General features: G+C 40.9%; 1 protein-coding gene across 6 annotated transcripts in view; it reads right to left on the reverse strand.

Annotated features, from left to right (window-relative positions):
* The window catches only part of RERE (arginine-glutamic acid dipeptide repeats), a 361,123-nt gene that overhangs the window by 61,656 nt on the left and 282,167 nt on the right, over nt 1–17,300 (reverse strand). For all 6 annotated transcript variants that reach the window (XM_067567315.1, XM_067567314.1, XM_067567311.1 and 3 more), the window contains one exon: nt 12,577–12,657. In XM_067567315.1, the coding sequence (XP_067423416.1) occupies nt 12,577–12,657 (81 nt within the window). The remainder of the gene's footprint in view (nt 1–12,576; nt 12,658–17,300) is intronic.

Raw genomic sequence — 17,300 nt, forward strand, 5'->3', positions numbered from 1 at the left:
TAAATTTTGTTAACCCTCTCCTCGTAGGTCAGGTTTTCTAAACCTTTTATCGTTTTTGTTCATCTCTTGGGGACTCTCTCCAACTTGTCCGCATCTTTCCTGGTGTGGCACCCAGAACTGGACACAAGTACTCCAGCTGAGGCCTCATCCATGCAGAGTACAGTGGGACAATTACCGTCTGTATCTTACACTCGGGTTAATACGCTCCAGAATTATATCAGCCTTTTTAGCAACTGCGTCCCATTGTTGACTCATATTCAGCTTGTTATCCACTATAACCCGACACGGTTTTCAGCAGGACTGCGCCTAGCCAGTTATTTTTTATTTTGTAGTTATGCATATGATTTTTCCTTCCTAAGTGAAGTAACTATGCACTTTTCTTTATTGAATTTCATGTTGTATGTACTATGTTTATATGCCTACTGTATTTTCTCCTTCAGTGCCCCAGAATTCTCAGGATGTTGTATTATTCTCTGCCTGCACAATGCTGTCCATCTGTGCTGCTTGGCTGAGGGCATGAAAATAGAGACATGTATGACAATATTAGACTCCAAGAGAGACATAGGAAACTTCACCTCATAAAAAGAGAATGTAGCATTTGGGCAGTTTCGACCCTACCCCAGACAAGGGAAGCCAAAGTCAGAGCTGAAGGGAAGCCAAAAGGGGCTTCTCAGTGTGCACATCATCGTTTTCTTTTTCTTTTTTAATAAAGCTTCAAAAGGCTTATTTTGCAGTTAGGTTAGGTGGGGGAAGACTTTCGGGACGGGAATGCAGGGGGTAGAAAATGAAAGTGTGGTGGGGCTGTCTCTTTCACGGCTTTGGAGAAAATCTAAGTAAAGAAGGAGCAAAGGAGATCTGTTTTCAGTGTTTTGTGAGGATTTTGGTTGGCAGGATTTATTTCTCCGATTCCCTCCAACTGCTGCAATTTGGGTAATGAAAGACGCAGCTTTAAAGGATCACCTCCTTAGCCATAAAAAAATAAAGGGAACATAATTAAGCTTACTGGAAACAAAGCTAATCAAAGCTTGAGGAATAACAAAGAGCAACAGAAACATTTTCACTGTATCACATCCTATTCTCTGGCCAGGAGCCCAGAAATTTCATTGCTTTTTTTTTTTTTTTTTAAATTTCACAATGGCATTAGTGAGCCCAAATCCAAGATGCTTTGCTGTACAATCGAATTTGTAGGAGGTCAGCCTTTCCTGAGGTCAAAAACCCAGCATGTGGAAAGTGTTAGGACTGTTATGTAGTAGGGGAGGTTCTTAAAACTACTACTGTTTTGTTCTGAAGTCTTGGAGCTTCACAGATCATTAAAGGTTTCTGAACCACAGACAGAGAAGGGCAGAGTTAGCAAAATAAATCAAGAGTTCCTCGGGGATGTACTAGTGCTTACTCGGAACAAGTAGGCCCAAAGCAGGCTCAGAATTAAACAACAGGGAGAATTCTCAAGATGGAATGGGGAAAAGAGTTCTGTTTTATTACATGGAATGCACCCCCTCCCTTTTTTTTTGGGGGGGGGGAGGGAAGGTTATGGTTTTAGATGCACCATAAGAAATAATACAGCTCCTGTCAGGGAAGCTGGGGGGGAAAAGGAGCATGGAAAATGGGAGCAAAATCAAATGAAAACATTCTGTCCAGATGAAGAGAGTGATGGATTTCACAGTGGTAAGGAGTCATTTGTCACCTCCTTTTGGGGGGGTAGTTGATATTTTACTCTGTTTGTCACAGTCTCTCTGCAGTGTGGGAGGCAGGGAAATGTTCCCTGCCAATTCTGCCTTTACCAGATGGTCAAAAGAAATAAGGATTTCCCCACCCCCAACTCTGCCAACTCTCACAATTTGATCATGAGTCTCATGATATTTGGTGCTTTTCCGTAAGGCCCCAGTTTCTGGAGTCAGGTGATTACATGACAATCTCAGCTTTTATTTATTTATAATAAAAGGTCATTTCTAGACGTCACAGTTGCAGAAAAAAAGATTGAAAACATGAACCCTAAAGGCTCAAAAAAAGCAGAAGGGAAATAAAAATAACTCAAAATTCATTATGTTTAAGATTTTAAAGCCAATTTCATGATTTTTTTGTGAAATCTAACTCATGATTATTGAACGCTTGGGGTTGGCAACAGTATGTCCCCTTTTATTTTTCTAATGGGCCAAGAAGCAAATATTCTGCTTTGTGTTTTACTTCTCTGCTGTGCAACTGCATTGTGGTGTCTACAGAAATGAGGACAGCTCTGGAAACCGTAAAAGATCCAAAGAATGTGGACCTGATGTTGCAAGGTATTCATGGCTACAAGGACTCGTTCCTGCAGATATCAATGGTGCAAGTTCAAAAACTATCTCCCACTGATTTCAATGAAAGATAGGGATCAGCCTCTCTGCTCTCTTAACAGTTTGAGGCAATGAAAGGAATGGATGTTTATACAAAGAAATGCACCATTCCTTTGATCAACCATAATCCACTTACTGCAGCAAAAATATCTGACTCCTATCAAAAGGATGTTGTGAGCACCTTCCTGTGAGGAAGAGTTTTGGAGCAGAAGAGGAAGACAGGAGGAAAGAGAGTGGGTTTCTGTATGCTGTATTAAATAAATATCTTGAACTACGGGGCTATAATGCCACCAAAGGGTACTGGTAGCTCAACAACCTCCCCTCATGCCACAGACCCCCTCAAATAAAATCACTGTCCCATAACACGCTGTTCCCAATTTATTCTAGAAGCTGTAAAATTCCAGGGAGTTTTCCTTGGCTAGAAGAAGCCAGTAATCAAGCCTAGCTTTTGCTTTTTTACAGCTGGTTTGAAACAAAAAGAACAAAATGAGTGCATCTGTCTCCTAAAATTATCATTGTCTGACTCTCACGGCACAGTTATAGCAGCATATTACAGGAATATTTAGGACTGAATAATGTATTTGGGGGCCAGATTTTATGCCAAGATAACATTGTAGATATGATTCTTACAGTGCATCTGGACTACGAAGCTGTGATTTAAGGCCAATGATCTGTTGTATGAGAAGAAAGTTAATTTCATGCCCGGTGTGGCAGGCAAGAAACATAAAGAAGTAGTCTGCTCACTCCCAAAATCTGATCACTTTTTTGGCACACAGTCACTTGCCCGGAAACAGGTTTGCTCCATTGAACCACATGTCCAGGAAACTGGAGCCATGAATACCGGTGTTAGAGAACCGCACACTGCCTTCAACAGCTAAGAACTCCCAATTACCCGGGTCCTCTTGCAATCTTGGAATATAGGATTGGTCAGAAACTGCCTTTTTTACTTCTGGGACTTGATAGCTCCAAAAATTTCCTCCTGCAGATTTCAACACTGAGATCTAACACAGTCCAGCACAGAAACAGAGGACACACCACATCTGACGCAATACTTGGATGATTCTTTTTCAATATACTGGGCCAAATTCCACTCAGTTACAAAACTGTAAATCCATTTGGCCCTCTTCATACGGTAGGAGGGAGGCACTGCCACCTAAAGCTCTTTATTCTGGACTGCATAACAGGCAGAAGAAAGGGAGGGGGAAAAAATTGATAGGCAACACACATCTATCTGCTTGTTCCTCAAACATAAGCATGGAACAATCCTAGCAAAAACTCTATCCATAGAATCCATTCATTGGCATCCTGAATGTAACTGAGGACAAAATTTGGCCCAAACACAAAGACCAAAACTCCCTCAAAAAAATAAAATAAAACCCATTCATGCGTGCAGCTAACAATTTTGCATAAATTTTAAAAATAGCAATGAATGCTACGCTAAAACATTTACATGTATTTTATTAATAACCTAAAAATGGGACTGGGTGGATTTTACTACCTGAGAATTCAAAATGTGCTATAATGAGGACTAACAGGATTCATACTCATAGCTTGAGGGTCAAGCCCTCAATCTTCTCCTCTGCACCAGTCCATACGCCAGTCTGGATTAAGTTATGATGTCTGTGTTTCAGTTTTCCATCTGTAAAATGGGGACAACACTGCTTACTTTCCTACATCACCGAGGTGTTGTACATTGACATGTAACTATATTAAAGATTGTAAGGCACTCAGATACTACAGTAATGGGGAGGGTTATAAATACAATCAATAAGATTATTTTTATAGTGCTAATTCTGACAATACACCTATTATCTGAACAGAAAGCAAGATTTGGCTGAAAATGGAATCTGAAAGTGTCCATGTTTTCCTTTTTAACAGGTTATCAGGATATTTTTCTAAAATCAAAACACCATACAGAGCTAAACAGAGCTTATTTAGCTCTGTGTAGTTACTCAAATTCTACAGCACCGCCCTATTATCCAAATTTTATAGCTGAGTCAACAATCCCCGGACAGGATGTTTCAAACAAAGCTGCTGCTTCAGGAGACTTTATTTATAAAACCACATCCAAGTTCTAAAGCACATCTTCACCCTCTGCAATAGGAAGAAGGCAAAGCAAAATGATAGGCTTGCTGCTCCACCTCCATGGAAAAGGACTGTCAGGATAGATGAAACTGAACAGGAAAAAATGAAAAAATTGTGCAAACACCTAAGAAACCGACCTACTTTACATACCTGAGATTCCCAGGACCCTTAGATTGATGCCTGAGGATCTGGTACAGTCTCACAGCTGCTACAAAAAAAGAAAAGCTAACACCTTTTCTTGTAGGAAAGGGAAGATGCAAATTTCAGAAATTTCATTGTTGAAGACCTGAAACATTCTGTTCAAAGGGATGCTTGTTCCTGTAGCATAGGCATGGAATGAGAGAACTCATGACTCAATAAAAGATTAAACAACTAAGACAATAAAATGACTTATGATAGCAAATCAAACAGAAGGTAAGGAAAATACGGTGAGTGTAACAGAATTACCAAGAGTCACACATTGTTCTCCCTAAATTGCTGAAAGAGACTGTTGTGCAATATTGCATCAATTTCTCAAATATTCTTGGCTTAGATCTCCAAGTAGGTATTTTTCCTCACCCCAGCAAAAATTGTGCACACTGGCTCACTGACAGAACAAGATGCAATTGGCTAATGGTTCCTCTTTTGCCTGCAACAATATTTTACCTTTAACTACCTCTAAACCTGAAGAGTAAAATAAACAATCGGTTTCAATCTCATAAGTAAACTAGAAAACAATCACTGTGCAAACAATAGAGTTGATTTACTGCCATGCCACACAGAACTGGAGAGTCCAATGGACACAATGAACCTTTTTATTGTCCCCGGGTGCTTCACCTACTCAAACAAGCAGCTCAGACCCTGAGCTGTCAAACTTCCAAATTAATTTGTTCTAATGTTTTTAAAGATAATTTGATGGAAAGTGGGGGATGCAAGGGGAATAGGAAGCTATTAAAAACACAAGAACAAATTAATTTGATGGCACGTGGGGAAAAGGCTGTTAAAAGCACAAAATAAACTTTTTAAAAAATCAACGTATCCAGGCCAGATTGTACCCCCTTGGCCAAGGTGCTACCACTGAAATCAATGGGAGGGCACATATACACGAAAGGGAAGACTGTGGCTCTATGCAGACTAACCCAAGGTGTAACTTTGTCTTTAGACAAGTGGCTATGCAATGGTGACACTGGGGCATGAAACTGAACTCATCCTATATAGATAGGCAGTGTTCAGAAAGATGACATATGCCTTCAGGATACAACCTGCCACAACAGAACAGAAAGAAATAGCTTTCCAACCAGAGAGAGAGAAAGACTAGGATGGTGTACGGTATATAAACCAGGACATAAAAACTACAGCCCAAACTGAGAGGTTGTCCAACATGCAGTCCAGGTTTAGAAATGGATCTTCTATTCATCTGTGTTATGAGATGTAAAATAATTTCCAGAGTGAACACACAGTATATACCAGAGGAAATCAGAACCTATAAGTTTTTTTATTGAGACCTTTCCAAATCTTCCATTTGTTTTTCTATCCAATAAAACAGTATAGTCTGCATTAGGTTTAACCGTCATAAATGGTCCTCATCTAAATATCAAGCCAAATCATGGTGAATACACATTATTGAACCCCCACAACAGAGAAATATTGGTCTTTGTAAACAGCTTTGAGCTCAAGACCACTTAAGACTATGATGCTCTCCATTTGGGCTCAGCTTTCTCCAAGTTAAACATTTCATAAAATTCAATGACTTGCTCCGTCTGCTTGTGTTGTGCAGTTGAAAGTCAACCACTGCACGACTGCCTAACACACTGCTATACATTGAAGGACAGACACTCTCATATCCTGGGTTCCATTAATCAGCTAAGCTGGGTTCAAAACAAAACAAACAAAAAACAAAAAATAAGCCAACATGTTCCCTACTGAAGTGTGGGTTGTTTTTTTTTGCCTGTTTGTTATGCAAATGAATCAGTGGTTCACTTACACAGGGAGAGCAACTAACCCTTCCCTGAGCCTGTTGTTCAAACTGGACTATAGCCCAGTGGGATATCTGCTATGACTGCAAAAAAAAAAAAGAAAAAAAAAAGTGTGAGGCCATCAGATTTAATAGTCTGAAGCCTAGTCCCCGTTTTAACAAGAATAAAACCCTCCTACTGCAATATCCATAGGGTGGAAACACTAGCAGCAATGAGGTGAGGTGAAACCAAAAGAAGCACTGGCTGTTTATGTTGGCAGTCATTTCAAACTCTAATGGAAAATTTCAGCTCTGACTGCATCAGGGTAGAACAAGTTATTAAGGAAAAAGGTATGGCATTTGAACAAAAAAAAGCTTACTTAGCTTATCCTTATTCGAGTGCTCTATGCTGCTGAAGCAAAGGCAACTTGGGAAATATTGCACCAGAACCAAACTGTATATTAATAGCCCATCATTAGGGGAATAGACCATCCAAACAAAATATATTTCCTGTGGGAAAGGAGGACAGTGAGTAATACTGTCCATGCCACGTATACACAATTAAGTTTAGCTACTGGTGGAAATAAATTATTAGGTTATACTTTAATGTGAAGAAGCTGATGCAGAGCTAACCATCATTTTATACCGAGGAAGTGAAAAAAACCCCCTCACCTAAGTAATTATTCCCTTCCCTCCATTAAAGGAAAATCTGCTATTTGAACAGATACAGTGAGGAAGAATCATTACCTTTAATTTGTTTACAAATGGGCTGGACAAATATTACTTAGGCTGTGTTAGCTGATTTGCTTAATTACATACAGTACTGACTGTACAGAGGACAAACACCTCACCAGTCTCGGTGCCTTAAACACAGCAACCGTTCTAAACTTCCACTGCTTTTCTGCAATAGATTAGCACTGTATTTTTGTTGGAGCTACTCAGGAAGCCAATATTGTAGATTATGTAACACTAGATTAAGCATTAATGAGGCAAGAATCAGATTGTTTATCTAACCCCCCAATCGGAAATTAAATAAAACTTTATGCTGAAAGCTCGCGCTGCAGTCATTTTAGCCTACTAATATTAACAGAGCACAGCTTATTTAGTCTCAGAGATAAGTCCCACCAGCATTCAGTTTGGGCAGAGGGAATTTGCTGCTGAAAAGTCAATATTTTGCCTAAAGAAAAGGATTATACATATTCAGTACTTTGCACATATTTAATAGAATACATTTTTGGTCTAAGGGAGGCAGTTGATCTTCATGACTTTTTCATAAACACTGTCGAGTTCAGAGGCTAAATGCAATGGCACCAGTCCTGAGATAAGACTTCTAAATGAACTGCCTTCACTCTTGTCCCTTGCTAACTGGCCAAGCCAAAAATCAAGATGCCAATGGAGCCCCTACACCCAACATGGAGTCTCAGAGCAAGATTTCACTAAAGACTGAACTCCTCCCCAAAAAGGCTTACTGTCTTTTTTTTTTTTTTTATTTAAACTTTCACTAAGGGCTTGTCTACACATGAAAGTTAATTCAGAATGTGGCACTGTGTATGAATTTAGAGTGGAACAGCTATTCCTAAGTGACTCCAATTCCAGAATAAGAGTGCCTTATTCTAAACTGCTTAAATTGAATTAAACAAAACTAGAAAAAGGCACTCTTATTCCGGAATCAGAGGGTCTACAGGTGGAGTTACTCAAGAATAGCTAGTCTGCTTTAAACTCTCACCTTGCCTTATTCCAAATTAACTTTCATGTGCAGACAAGCTCTAAGCAACTATGCAAGGAGCTCTAGCCATTCAGCCTGGCAGGTGAAGAATGGGCACACAATTAGCTTCCTGCCACAATCATTGTATCAGTACTACAAGTATTCTATAAAAAATATGAGTCATTCAAAAGATAAGGGTTATTCCCATTTTGAAGCTGGGCATAAGAGGCCAAGAGAAGTTTGGGGCCTGATCCTGTGAGATGCGCAGTAATCTCAGTGGAAGTTCTTGGCAACTCTTCAGAAAATAGCTTACAACAACTGTCCCTGAGAGACCTACCAACGCCATACAAATCAGCCAGGACAGGAATAGAACTCAGCTCTGACTCTCAGTGCCCAGCTCTAAAGTTGACCATGCTGCTTCCCTAACAACACAACTCAGTGCTCCCTCTTCTTCCTGGTCCTGACCGGGAATTCTATCAAAGGGACGTTTTTAATTTCTGGTAAGCCAAACAGCAGAGTTGCCTGACCTGTTCCTCAACTCTGGCTCCTCGCCTGGAACAAGCCAGGATACCAGTGTGCTCACCTCACCTTCTTTCCATCTTTCTACTTACCATTTATATAGTACTAGTGAGCTAAGTGCTTTAGAAAAACGTATGACCACCAGCTCCCAGCCCTGTAGCCCCTACAGTCCACCTGTTTTAGGCCCATCACTATGGTATTTCACGGAAAATGCTTCAGCTCAGGTAATTCAATGCCATCCTCTGCAGAATGTAGAGTAAAATGAGGGTTACTAACATGGGGCACAGAATTTCTATTTTAAAAAAACCCAAAACCTAAGGCCCTGAAAGCTTCTACTTAAAAGCTAAAGCAGGTGACCAAAGAGCCTCTTCCCAGTTGCACATCTAAACTCCAACATTCAGAATGACTTCGGAGCCAGAAGACCATTTTCAAAAGTAAGCTAGGCACTTAGATCCATTTTCAAAAGTGATGTTGGAGGCTAGGTGCTTCTGAAAACGTTTTTCTTAGGTCTACTAAGGGAAAGGACCAACCACGTTGCTAGCATGATCAAACCTGCCTCAGTGTGGGGGCATGGACTTCTGAGGTCCCTTCCAACCCGACATTTCTCTGATTCTCTGAAAATGAGTCTGACAGAGTTTGCCATTTTGAACACCAGAGTATTAACCAGAAGAGGTACAAAACATTATTCATGAGGGTATGTGGGAAAGAGGATGGGTAATAGCAAGAAAAGAGAAGTATAAAGTTATATGAAAACCCAAAGCAAATTACAAAAATTATATTAAAACAAATTTACATACAGGCCTTCTCCAGAGTATTACAAGGTTAACATTTATTGATCCAACTAAAGCTCTATAAACTTGTTAGCTTTCTTTAATCAACTCCAGCATTCCCATTTCAGCAGGGGGCATGCTCAGATCAGAGCTAACTTTAGTTCCTGTGTGTCTTGCTCATAAAAGCTTGAAGAGAATGCTAAAGCTATTTATGCACACGCCCACTGGGAACCCTCTCTCAGACATAATTGCTTTGAAATAAACTGAGAGTGTGAAGACCTAAAACATACAGCTTTGATATACAGTAAATACATTCTTTCATCAGGATATTTTCCTTGCTGGTTATTCGTTTAGAAGAAACTGTGTCACAGCTAAAATGCACAAATTGACATGTATAAGATTTCCTTTAAAGGGATATGATACATTGATGGCAGGAAGAAGGTGGTGTGGGTGGGAGTGAAGGCATCCCTCAAGTAAAGTGTTCTCTAGTAGGCTTATGGAAAACTTCTAAAGAACAGTAGATATAGGACTTAATTCTCACTTACACCCAAGCCAGAGTAAAGTAGAAATAAGTTACATTCGCACCTAGCTTAAGGCCCATTTAAACAGTGGTGCAAAGCAGACCATGTAAATGAGAATCAGGTTCCGTTTTTAAACAATTTTATTCTTCTATCAGATTCTTTAAAGCATAACTCTTGCAACACTGCACTAAGGATCTGTGCAATAGCAGACAGGCATTAGGCAAGAGTTCTCTCACACTGAAAACAGCATAAATGTAAGTGTCTAGAAGGGGTTTATGCTATAAACAGAAGAGATATTAAGGTTTAACAGTAAGTGGGTTTCCCAGTACTTGATCACTGAGATTTATTTTAACTGTTCAAAGCAGACAAGGGATAACCTTTGTCCTCTTCCCCCAAGGTATGAATGATTGCCTGGCTAGCTTTGATAAATTAGAAGTATGCATGAGCTATAATCTTGTCTCCATTTAGGACAGGTCATTTCAGGAATAGCCCTGACTCCTTTTAAAATAATGTTTGCAGACTTTAGGCACAGCTCTCAAAGCTCTGATCTTGCCTATTTAGCCATTTTAGAGTTATCCCTAGCGACGGTCTAGTGGCCAAGAATAGGAAAGAGACTATTTTAAGGGTTAAGAGTTTATTTCACACTGGAGGAGAATGGTGGCAGGCAAGAAGTTTGGAGCCATTCTGATGAAAGAAACCTGCACCAGATGTAATTCCATGGCTTTACAGTTTGGCAATTCTCCTTGTTCCACTGTAAAGGAAAAAGCAAACCCAAGAAGTCCAACACTAACAAATACACATGTGATCCCGCGCTCCTTACTCAGGCAAAACTTCTAATGTGAACAAGGAGTGCAAACAGAGCACTAAAAAAGCAGAAGCGAGACCTGTAGGCAAGAATAGGAAATGGAGATTAAACAATCTGTTGTAGGTCAAAGGTTACTTGTAGATCAGTTACCACTCTGGACTAAAGCAGCCTGCTCAATACCATCTACACTCTACTTCAAATCGCTTCAACTTAATGCTTAATCTTCTCAGCACTAAAAGTTTAGGCCTAACACAATAAAAATGTAATGCTTGAACAGTGATGTATCAAACAGCCTGTATCAAATTTCACATAGCTTGCAACTTCACAGAACTTTTAGGGAGAGCACAAGATCTGAGAAATTCAAGTTCAAAAGCAAAAGACAAATCATACAGCACTGGAAACGGGGGCATCGTGGTCAGAAATATGTCCCCAGTTTGCCTTACTTTATTCAATGTCTTTTTTTGATATACAGACAAAAATTATTTTGCAGAGAGAGAATGCATTTTATTTTTAATTTTAAATGCATTTTATTACTAGATGTAGCTGAAATTGACTTTTTTTTTTTTTTTTTAAAGAAGTATACAATAATCAGGTATTTTACTAGCAGTAAAATCACTTCTAAACTAAAAGCCAATCTATCCTAAATACATTTCTGGGAAGTTATTCTGAAGAATAACGAAGGAAGAACTGCTTAAGCTGATTACATCCTGGATTTGTTAAATGTTGCTAAGGATTGTCCAATTTCAGCATTTCTTAGAAGATGCCATCTCTCTACATATCACCTCTACTTCAAAAATCCAACAAAATATTAAAGCAAACTCTGTTTGCTCTTGGTGCAGTAACTAATATTTCCTAACATTGGTAAATTAATCCACAGACAGACTCTCTAAGGTAAACATTTCACTCTCCCTTTCTGTTTGATTCATATGATGGTATTAATTTTAGCCCATAAAGATTGTCCTGTAACAATATAACGTCACAAAGGCACATCTCATGAAGGCAGGAAGAAAACATCTTAGTATTCTTATATGATTAAAAATACACTATTAAAATTATTTTTTCTACTCAACATTAAAGTTTCATACCAAATGGATTATTTAATAGCCGTCTCCATCCAGTGATGTTTAAATAAATATTTTCAATAGTATCACTTGAATATGAATTCCACTTCTCACTCAGCAAAATAAGCACTGCACCTCCATTTTCACTTCACTAATCCCAAAATACAGGGCAATAGTGAAGACTGCTTTCCAACATCACCCTACAAATAGTTAAATGACACCTGCAGCATGGAAACCGAAGCTTCTAGAGAGGCCTGGCAATTAAGGCTAATGGAAAAACTAACTAGATTCCCAGAGCTTCCCAAACCTTCTTTCACTTAAAAAAAGTAAAACACTCTTCCACACCTACCTCCCTTCTCAAATGATTGCCACGGTTTTAGTGGAATTTGACATTTATGTAGTTTTATTAAGTTCAAAGGAGTAATGATCTTTAAATCAATTTGGAAACAAAAGTCCTATATTTGCTGTCCAAATGTAATAGTAGACAGCAATTCTTCCAGATTCAGTTAGATTTTATTTTGATTTAGGCTTTTTTTAATTACCCATTGCCATTTGAGCTTAAGTTGATGACATAAATGAATTATCCCATGATGTCTATATTTAAAATTAGATTTGGATTCCATAAATACCTTCCCAGCCCCAATGATTCCTTCCAACAAGACAATGCTTAAAAACTGCAGTTAGAAAAAAATTACAGTAGCGTTTGTCAGCTGGCGATTTCTCTTCCATACATTTGAGTCAGACACTCAGTTTAGGGTTAAAAGGAAACTGTTTCATAAGATCAAATGGTGAGAAGCAGCAGAGGGGGGAAAAAAAGCAAGTTACATAAAAGTCCAATTGTACTTACAGTTTCCTTATTGGGAAGTAACTCCTTTCGGATCCTGAAGAAGTTCTTGCCGTACTGTCTCAGACCTTTAATGAAACGTTTCTGTGTAAAAAGATAACAAAAAGAGAGTATCAGCAGAGAAACAAAAAAAATCTCTTTAATCAGCAAAGTAACAACTGTTCTCATTTTAGAGGCTGTTGATAAAGAGAGAGAAATGTGCACACATACAACAACTGAAACCATCAAAAAAGGAAAGGCTTTGAAAACCCCTCGAAAAATACAGATCGACTTAGAACTGAATCCCAAACTTCCAATATTTGTAACTAAAAAAATTCGCTCTGCCCTCGGCACAAAATGATACCAATTAGCAGTCATTCAAGGAACACAAGTCAGTTCCTCTCCATAAAAATAAAATCACAAAAACCTCAGCAAAATCTATTTACAACTAGAGGGGGAAACCACACAGGCGAGGAGAAAAAGAACATGCAACATCATGATTTTTTTAAAGTGATTCTCTAACTGGATGACAAAAAGGTTAAAAGTCTTTGCGCGCACCCACACAAAAAGATTCACGCTACTTTGGTAGGAATAAAGGCAAAAAGCTTCCAAATAAATCCCTTCGAGGGGGAATAGATCACAGCTTGTTAATACCCCCGCCTTTCCCTTTTTAAGAACAGTTCATGTTTGGTTTCAAATCCAAGGCAGCAAGAGACTTTCTTCTTTCACTTTGCAATAATCCACTTGGAGAGGAGAAAGCTCCCCTTCCCCGGGGCTTCTCCTTTCAGGGTGGGTTTTATCTGCAGATTCCTTGGGGTCAGATGCCCCCTAAAAATAACGGTGGCGAGAGGAGGCTGTTGAATCCAGATTGGGGTGGCGTGAGCTTGAAATGAGCAATAAAAGTCCTTCCCCGGCTCTGAAAGGCGCCCCATTGCAAGCCGGAGCCCCAGCGGTGACTTCTCGCAGAGCTCGCCTGGGATCTCGGCGAGCCTGATGCGAGCTCCAAAATAAATACAAAAAAACCCCAAACCCTCAAACCCAGCCACCCTACAGCAGACCGTCTCCTGCGCTCCCTCCCCCTTGCAAAACACGAGAGGAGGGGAGAGACCTGGTTCTGTCTCCGGCAGCCACAGGTAAATAAGGTTCAGGTGCCATGCACTGCCTCTCCGGAGGTGGGAGGCTGCAGCTATTCCGAGCGGAGAGATCGCTTGTCACTCCGGCGCTCTGACACTACAAAGGGGGAGGGAGGCAGGCAGGCAGGCAGCAGCGGCAGCAGTTTAACATGTGATCTCCGCCGGGCTGCGCAGCTCGGGAAGAGACAGAGCCTCGGGTGGCAGCAAAAGGCGGCCTGGATCGCCTTGGAATAATGCCGGCGTGCGGCTTTTCCTCGGCTCCCTCCGTCCTGCCACCCCCCCGCGCTGCAGGCGAGGAGGCAGGGCAAAGCGGCCGCGTAGGCAGCTTGGATCGCACGAGGTGACTTGGTCCGCTCTAGATGGAGTGGGTTAAAGCACCAAAAACACAACAAAAAAAAGCAGCTGGTCCGTGCACTTCTGTTCCTGCAGAAGAGCGCTGTGTAAACGCAAAAGCATGTCTCTCCCCACAACAGAAGCTGGGCCAATAAAAAGAGAGTACCTCACCCAGCTTGCCTCTCCAATAGCCTTGGGATCCACAGGGCTACAACAACACTGCATACAAATCTGCTCCTGTCATTAGTAAGGAGGGATCCGAGGGGAAAATGTGGGAGTGGATCAAGAGCTAAATCCTTAAACAAACAGAGAAGGCGAACAAACACTGAAGGCCACAGTGCGAGTGTGTGTGGAGGGGTATTTTCCTCTGTTAATGGGGAAGGGGTTTGGTGGGCCAGGAACTCTGCAAAGGCAGTGATGTTTTTTTAAGGCAAGAGGTGAACAAGGGAAATATGCTCTAAATGTGCTGTAGCTTCCCAGCCAGTGCAATGTGTTTCCCCCTTGCTCTGATCCATATTTTTCTGTGGTTTATACGGCTAGTAAAGTTTGACACACTTAGCAGCTTAGTCTATAGCTTGGGGACCTTTTTGTGGCTTCCCCTTCCCCAGATTAATCTATCTATTCCCTGGCTCTAAACATTCAATAACTTCCCAACCAGGGAATATATTCTTCCTCTCCTGTGTATTTCTCTATGGTTTATATCCTCATTTGTTAAATATATTATGACATGCTATTTACCTTGGCCTGCAGCTTTGGGACTTGTGGCTTCTATTTCTCCCCGCCCCCAAAGAATTTCACAAATAAATCAATGTAAAAGGATAATAGCTAAATAATTAGTGACTGGATTGTTAAAGGGGCCTGGACTGAGCTTCCTTTTTTTGCAGGCATAAGAATACGGGCACAATTATTTGTGAGCACAAAGTTCTATCTTCAAAAAACTGTGGGTGACAATGAAAATCTGGACTGTGTATACTGTGGTGGAAATTAAATTAACTCCCAGAAAGGTAATATATGATTTAAATCAGCTCTTCTCAATACACTATGGGCCAAATCTTCATGTGAGCACCCAGCTGGGTTAAGTGCTGGCAGATGTGCAGTCTCCCCCGCACCACGCAGTGGGTGAGGAACTATCCCCCAGAGACCAGTTCAGCCCATTGCAATATCCCTGCATGCCCCTTTTGGGCTCCCACCATAGGGTGGAAGAGCTATAGGGCAGTGGATCTTCTGGGCCCTGCACCTACGCACCTCTCTTCTGTGTGCTACTGCAGGCCAGTGGTTCCCAACCTTTTTAGCTTGAGGGCCACAAATATAATTTTTACAACCGTGAAGGGCCACCAGTCACTGCCAGCAGCCCTCCCCCCTCCCCACGGCAGCCAGAGGGAAGGAGTTCAGTGAGGAGGATCTCCTGTCCCCCTGGCTGCAGCAGGGAAACCGTTTGCTCCACCTAGGTACCTAGGCAGTGGCCCCCTTCTGCAGCAATGGGGACGGAAGATCATTGCTCCCCTCTCTCTGGCTCCAGCAGGGACCCCAGAGCTTAGGGACCCAGGCTGAGTGCTTTGCCATGCTCCCTAATACAGGGAGAGGGGAGCGCTGCTCTCCCGTCCCCCTGGCTGCAGCAAGGAGCCTGCACTGGCAACGTGCTCCACTTGGGTACTTAGGCAGCAGCTCCCTTCTGCAGCCAGCGGGAGGGGAGCTGTGGGCCACTTTGAAAGACCCAGGCCACAGACTGGGAACCACTGGTGTAGGCAGTCCCTGTGGAATTAACCATTATCCCCTGCTTCCTTGGCAGCAGAACTACATTGGCTCAATTGTCAGGGAACCCTTCTGTGGTGTGTAGGAAGAATTATCCATCACTGATTTGCATATTGAGGCTGGACTTCCACTCAAGAGTTGAATTACACCCATTTACTTTGTTTAAACCACTGGATCAAGTCTCCAAATAGTGTCACAAGAGAACAGTAAAAGTGCAAGAGAGGAGAAATAAAAGCATCAGGATTCTGAACAAAAAAATCTCAGTTTTAAGGAAGACACCTGTGTTTACTCATCAGCAGACTTTAGACAAGAACACCTCTACTATGTAACGAGGACTGGGGCAATGTATTGCTCTGAACACTACTCATACTAGTGTCTCTCACTGCTTCAGTGTCAGTTAATCAGGGCACTTCACACTGTTGTCAGAGAAGCCGTTATCCCCACCACCATGAACACACTCCTCATGTTACGCGCTTGTACTGCATAACAGGAGGACTAGAATGCCCAAACGCCGGCCCACTATATCCCAGAGTGCACTGCAACGTATCTATACAACCAGCAGCATAGAATGAAAATCAGCCAAATCAAGAAGTATGTCCCAGCATGTAACCCAAAGTTCAATCTGTGCTCCACCGCTCTAAAAAAACCACTCAGTATGGCTCTGGGGCGGAAGGGCTTTCATCTTCTTAACATCGCTGTCGCTATGCATTGCATGTAGGCACTATGCGTTTACAGCATCAGGTAACAAAACACGTGGGAAATTTCAACAAAGAATTTCACAGAAATATTAGTAAGAAGAAAGCAGTTCCAAAAAGCAGACTATATATATAGACTATTATGTTCTCTAACAAAACAAGTGATCTATGGAAGAGTAGAGCCAGTGCAAAATATCAGAGCAACCTGTGATCCAAGGCACACAAACTGGAAGTTGGGAGACATGGATTCTACTCCCATTAATATCACTGACTTACTAGGAGACCCTGGACAAATAGGTTCAGTTCGCCCATCTGTAAAATGGAACCTCCATCTCTGAAGCATTTAGAAATCTACAGCTGAACTTGTTAAACAAGTGCTAAATAGTATTATAATTCTTCCACCCTCCAACCTACCCCATCACTCCCCAAACTAAATACAACCCTTTCTGCAAAAGAAACCATTTGAAAATACCTAATTTAGCAAAGTCACCACAATAAATTTAATAAACAGGAAATATCAGATGCTAAATTGGAGATACTGAATAAAGATACTATTGCAGACTTGGCCTGTTATCAAAAGTGCTTAATGGCATTTTAGCAGTTGTGTTTAATCACCACTTACAATTTTTTTTTTTTTTTTTTTTTAGGGTACATTTTCACCCTGGAGCGCAGAGCCTGATGACTTATGTTTTTCATTCATTTTACTTGGTTGTGATGTTTAAAAAAAAAAAGAAGATGTATGGTATGGGGAGAAGAAGCTTTTTTCCTGAGTTCACAATTTTAAGTTATTTTATAATTCTCTATATTTTTAAACCAACTTTTTCACATTTTCCAA

Source organism: Emydura macquarii, unplaced genomic scaffold, assembly GCF_026122565.2.
Source record: "Emydura macquarii macquarii isolate MOO-44397 ecotype Brisbane River unplaced genomic scaffold, CSIRO-AGI_Emac_v2 contig_2768, whole genome shotgun sequence".
In the NCBI taxonomy this organism is placed as follows: domain Eukaryota; kingdom Metazoa; phylum Chordata; order Testudines; family Chelidae; genus Emydura; species Emydura macquarii.